The 6,000-nt window shown below is 36.1% G+C and overlaps 1 protein-coding gene across 3 annotated transcripts; it reads left to right on the top strand.

Annotated features, from left to right (window-relative positions):
* The first annotated feature begins 275 nt into the window (after positions 1–275).
* On the top strand, positions 276–4,557 carry LOC132032888 (zinc finger protein 4-like). 3 transcript variants are annotated; one of them, XR_009408620.1, is made up of 3 exons: positions 276–486; positions 3,033–3,924; positions 4,125–4,557. XR_009408620.1 is itself a non-coding variant. In XM_059422672.1 (2 exons), the coding sequence occupies exon 2, from the start codon at positions 3,125–3,127 to the stop codon at positions 3,854–3,856; it is 732 nt and encodes a 243-aa protein (XP_059278655.1). In that variant the 5' UTR covers positions 276–486; positions 2,983–3,124; the 3' UTR covers positions 3,857–4,080. The 3 variants fall into 3 exon arrangements, 2 of the variants coding, with proteins under 2 accessions (XP_059278655.1, XP_059278653.1); XM_059422672.1 differs by lacking the exon at positions 4,125–4,557 and having other exon boundaries at positions 2,983–4,080; XM_059422670.1 differs by lacking the exon at positions 4,125–4,557 and having other exon boundaries at positions 277–486; positions 3,033–4,080.
* Positions 4,558–6,000: the final 1,443 nt, after the last annotated feature.

The raw sequence follows: 6,000 nt of genomic DNA, 5'->3' as shown, positions 1-6,000 counted from the left end.
TATAGATATTTAGTGTGTGTGTATATATATATATATATATATATATATATATATATAACATTTTAACAAAAGCTACAAAATTTCTGGTAAACTCAAACTATGTTTAACTTTAGATCCACGTCTGTTGTATTTCAACCCCCGCTCCCGGGCCACACCCCACCCCCACGCCCCACTCTTTCCTCTGTCATATTGTTAATGCCTTTTTTTCAGCTATGATTGTGAAAGAACAAAAAACTTTCACATAGTTATAGTACTAACTACTACTATGTGTTTTATCTGCTTTCCTTTCTGACTTTCTCTGACATCCCACCACCTTCCTTTTTTTCCTCTCTCTTTCTAAAATGATCTTATCTCCATCTTTTTTTCTGTTATCTCTTCTTATTCTTGTTCCTCACCATATTTAGTAAAAACTAAAAGAAGAACAAAGTCTTGTCATTTCACCTACTCTATAGCTCTCAAACCTGAAAATTTCATCAATTAAAAAGGGTATGTTTCTCCTATTTTTTTTCTTCAAGATTTCTGTTTTAATTTTCATATATGAACTAGTGATCCTTATTTGATATTTCCCTTTTCTTTTCTTGATTTTTATTCTCTTTTTTTGTTGATGATAAAATGATCTAAGAGTTCTTTCTAGCAGTGTCTACTAGTTTTGAGTTTTATATGAATTGGTATTATTTGTTTGTAAATTTTGGAACTTTGTGTTCTTAGTTTTCTTGATGTGTGGCTGTTTCTAGTTTGTATATGGTTCTTGATTATCTGATTTAATCATTTGGGAACTTATATATATTAGTATTAGTTTTTCAGACTTTTAGTAAGTTAATCAAGGTGTATGTGTACAATTCTGTTTTTAGAAATATTTATATAGTAAAAGGAGAAAAATGAACTACACTGAAGGATTGTCTTTTTTCTTCTTTAAGTTCCTTTTTGTGCAAAATTTTGAACTCTGATATAGTTAACTTGAGCTTATTATATGTATTTGATAAGATTAAGATCCCACCAAAGGAAAACAAACTTGGTTGGATTGAAGAAGTCAATTGAGAGAGTAAAGTTTGTGCATCTTAATATTTGGTAAATCCTAGTGTCTTAGGTCACAGGTTCGAGCGTTGCGCCAGGCGAACTAACTCTAGTATTTAAGTGGAGAAGGGTAGAGGGGAAGACCTATCAGACCGAGTTTCGAAGGTTGTGTTTGGCCCAAAGGGCTCGCTCCAGACGGATTTCTTGGTCATCAAAAAAAAAAAAAATCTGCAAAGTCCTAACACTCTGAAGTTTTATAGTCAAGAATAGAAGGTTTTTAGATTCTTTGTTGTATTGTCAATTAGCCAATTGATTTAAGGAAAGTAAGTGTAGTAATTGATTCGTTCTTCTAATTGGATTGAAATTGAGCATAACAAGAGAGAGTGCATTAGTGAAATTATGCTCTTCTTTCCAGTATGTTTGAAATTTTATGAAACATGAAAAGCATAATATAAAAAAGATATATATAGGCAATACCTATTAATTAGGGATATGTTTTAGTCATGTTAATACATTTACATTTGGTCCTATGCTGGTAGGAAATATAGAGAACTATTTCTTTTTTCATTTTGCATTAGAACACAAACTTGACTTTAAGAGGACTAGCAGTTTTTACTCTCTAGTCTCAGCCCCCATGAGAATCCGTAAATCTGAGGAGCATGCCTGATGCCACAAGTAAAGGATATGTTCTCTATGCATTTCATTTTTTCCTTCGGGTAAAAGAACGTAACCCCCCCCCCCCCCCCCAAAAAAAAACAACCAAAACCCCAAAAAATAAAAATAAAAAAAATCATAGTGAACCTCTCCTTGTGACCGGGATGAGGTAGATGCCTAGACAGGGGGATTGGAGTTTCCCTAAGTAGCCACAGACCTACAGTTATCCTCAAACTTCCGTGGAAAGAAGTGTGTCGGTTATTTATACAAATAGGATTTATGTCGAACATAAAACAAACATGGCAAGTACATGTCTTGACATTTTCTCCTGTTAGTTGTTCTTTCTGTGTCTTTCCAATTTGTTTACCGGTTCTTCGAAAAGAAAAACTAGTGAGATTTGCAAACTAAAAGAAAAGAAGATAAAGATCAAGCAATACTACACATATTCTCTGTTCTCTCCTATAACTCACATTTGGTTGGAGTTAATAATTTATTTAGGAGAGAAATTCAAGCAATATGTTTTCTTAAGCTTACAACAGGCACAGGGATACTGACTTTTATTGACTGTTACCTCGAGTTGATTTGAGGAAAATTTGGCCCTAGAGCATTAATTGCAACTCGCAGGCTTTCTGTAATCTTATGTTAGCAACAAGTTGAAGTACATAATAACCTCAATATTGGATACTGAAAGCAGACTGATCTTTTTCTGATATCTAGGCCTCAATCGTCCAGAATGCACCACCTCGGTACTTTTCCGCTTCCATGTGGTGCATTCTGGACGATTTAAAAGAATGTAGTGATCTAACATGTAATCGTTACACATAGTTTGAGTTCTTGTAAATTGTAGTCTAGGGATTGATAAACATTTTGTTGCTAGTAGTCCCGAGGTGAGGATGAAAGAAAAAGACAAGAATCATCAAGTTTTCGGGCTTTCTGAGGCGGTCATTGGAGCACTTTCTAGGTATGGTTTGAAGAGAAATGCGCGTTTCGATTGTCCAAGCATGGAACTTAATCACATTATAATTCATTTATACCTAGCAAATATGGTGAATTGATAATCTAGCAAAGAGATTGAGCTAATCACCTATGAGATCTATGTTCTTCTAGAGGTTATTGAATCAAAATTCTCATTGAGCTGTAGCACATATTGTTATGTTGATTGCATATCTATGTGATTTCATTTTAATCCTATAGATTACTCTAGTCCATGGACTTCTTCAAAGAAATCATATTAATGATAAGCCGGGAAAGAACTTGTTTTGAGATTATCTTGCAAATTTTCATTCTTTTTGAGACCCGTCCTACCCATGGCAGGGGAGATTATTTTGTCATTCAGAGAATCATTTACTCTACTGTACCTGCAGGTCAATCAAGGACCGGAAGTCATCATCGAGTAATTATTACTCGACCTGTTATTACCTAAGTATTAAATCCGTACCCCATTTTTCCGAGCAACATGAAGCCTCGGAATTTCAATCTTGAATCCGAAGATGAGTCCGAAGTCAGCAGCAGCCAAGTTGCCTCCAAAATTTCTGCCCAAGAAATTTCTCCCGATCCGTATAAGGACAGCACCACCAATTCGTCCTGCCTAACCAATTCCCTCAATCTTCAGCAGGAGTCAGAGCCGGTAACTCTTGATTTGACTCTCGGCTTCAATGCCGAGTTGAAGGGCAATCCTGAGAATGGCAGTGAAGTAGTGCCGGATCCTCCAGCTGCACGGGTATCGAGGATATTCTCGTGCAATTTTTGTAGGCGCAAGTTTTATAGCTCGCAGGCGTTGGGAGGGCATCAAAATGCGCATAAGAGGGAGAGGACTCTGGCAAAGAGGGCGATGCGGATGGGAATGTTATCTGAGAGGTATGCCAGCTTGGCATCTCTCCCCCTTCACGGGTCTCCATATCGATCTCTTGGTGTTCAAGCTCATGCTTCCGTGCACCAACGAGTCTCACAACAACAAGAAAGGCATATGCAAATGCATGCTATTAGAGGCGGGGCAAGATTCGAACAAGGCTATTTCGGGGTGCCAGTATACGTGGAGGGTGATGAAGTGGAGATGTTTTGGCCTGGTAGCTTCCGGCAAGTTGACAGGGTCGGTAGAAATGTGGGGCCCAATATAAATTTTGTATCAATGGCTCCACCACCTAGGACAGATCAACCATCATTGCCTGATCTTAATTTGAAACTTTGACACTATTCCCTTCACATTTCTATATCTATTTTGGGTTCCTTCTTTTCCAAAACGCGGTGTATACAATCGTGCTGTATTGTACAGGGAGATTGAATGTCTTAGATTGAATCGAGATTTCAACTGTTATCGCGTTAAACTGTTGTATTCCTGAAATGTGCTTAATTCATTACTTTGTTTATATAACTTGTACAAGATTATAAGGAAATTTTCACATTTTTGGGACACTGTTGATATCATCTATCTTCTTGCATACTTACTTTCTTGTAAGTTGCTGAGGAATGTTCAACTGGACCTTGAGGATAGCAACATCCATAGTAGTGGCTGGTCACTACCAGTTTTTGTAGAAGCCTCGGTGTCTGCAGCCCCCGTGCACGAGTGCACCATCACCGTGCACAATTCCGAGCACCAGTAGATGTGTTTGTGCACTGTGCACCACTATAACGATTCTCACACCAGTGCAGATATTGCAAGAGAAACTACTTAAAATTTGTACTACTTTTAGCCTGGAATCCCTCGTATGACTTAATTATATTTTATAACACTCACCCTTGAGTTGGAGCATATATATTTGTAATGCACAATTTGTTACAAAGGTATACCACTCGAATTTCATATAGTGGTAATGTCTTTATGAAGTGATGTATGATCAACCCCTTTCTTTTACTCAAGTGAAGATTTTTGGTTGTTTGGCACAAATTAAATTTGGACATGTTACACTTATATAAGACCTTGGACGCAAATTTTTATTCTATTCACGTGCTTCATTTGATGGTAAAAAATGTGTCGGATGCATCGATAGAAAGTGAAGTTTTTGCAACGCTTTGGAATAGACAAGCTCACCGCTAAGAAAAAATATGTAAATTACACTAAACTATCCTCATAATATAACGTAGTTGTAGATACATTCTTCATATTTCATAATTATACACTTAATCAGTTAATGCTCTTACACAAATAAAAGTTAGAATAGTATTTTCACTTTACAACCATGTTTAAGTGTTTACTTTTTAAAAGTAGTATATATTCTTAGTGTAATTTACTCTAATTATAATTCTCTAGCTACCTCACCAAAAAATGAAGGCTCAAAAGGTTATCGTTCCCATTAAAAAGATATTTCCCAACCCTAAAGGGTAAAGGAATTTAGGGACATTTACTCATATTATGTTGTTTCTAGTTCTATGCTCTCTTTTGCACTATGCAAGCAACAGTAATCTATGAGAAAGCAACAAAAATGCTCCTTATGTTTGAGAGTAGGTTTAAAGTAGTTCAGTAACTATACTCCTGATCAATTATGATTATTTAAATTTGACAAAAAGTATTGTTCAAAGATTTAACAAATTTTTGAAGTTTCTACTATATATTTTTTTTTTTTTTTGTCTATGATGAAGCTTTTTGAGTTATCCCTTATGCTAATTTTTTTTTTTTTTGTATAGTGCAATTTCTAGGATTTTATAGAATTTTCCTGATCATGTTAATTGTTTTTCTTTCACATTTTCCCTAAAATCTAACAAATATATTTTGTTAAAATATTTGACGAATAGAATTATGTTAAACCAAACTTTAAATTTTTCACATTTTTCCTCAAATCTAATACAACAACAACAACCCAGTGAAATCCCACAACGTGAGGTACGGGAGGGTAGAGTGTACGCAGACCTGAATCCTACCAAGGTAGGACGGCTGTTTTCGAAAGACCCTCGGCTCAATAGAAAGCATAAAAGCATAAAAACATAAAAAGAGGTCAGATAAGGCCAAGAGATTCAAAGCGATATGAAAATGCAAATAACTAAAGCGACTAAGCCATGATGAAGCGAGAAAAGGAAGCGATTAGCTATCACAGATAAAATAAGATAATCAAAATACAGAATAACAAATAGTAGCAGAAATCAAAGCACAAGAACTTATATCGCGATAAAGTGACCACTAATATGAAAGGATAAACGTTACTATCTACTAGCCTTCTACCCTAATCCGAGTCCTCCATACCCTCCTATCTAAGGTCATGTCCTCGGTAAGTCAGAATCGCGCTATATCTGTCTAATCACCTCTCCCCAATACTTCTTGCCTACCCCTACCTCTCTCTTCTGAAACCATCCATGGCCAACCTCTCACACCTCCACACTGAGGCATCTGTGTCTCTCCTC

The sequence above is a fragment of the Lycium ferocissimum genome, chromosome 10, assembly GCF_029784015.1.
Source record: "Lycium ferocissimum isolate CSIRO_LF1 chromosome 10, AGI_CSIRO_Lferr_CH_V1, whole genome shotgun sequence".
In the NCBI taxonomy this organism is placed as follows: Eukaryota; Viridiplantae; Streptophyta; class Magnoliopsida; order Solanales; family Solanaceae; genus Lycium; species Lycium ferocissimum.
Note: the sequence above shows the minus strand (reverse complement) of the source record. Positions and strands in the feature narration are given on the sequence as shown.

What these genes read in the sequence shown, in the direction of transcription:
- LOC132032888 (XM_059422672.1), top strand. Translation starts at nt 3,125, where the DNA reads ATGAAGCCTCGGAATTTCAATCTTGAATCCGAAGATGAGTCCGAAGTC.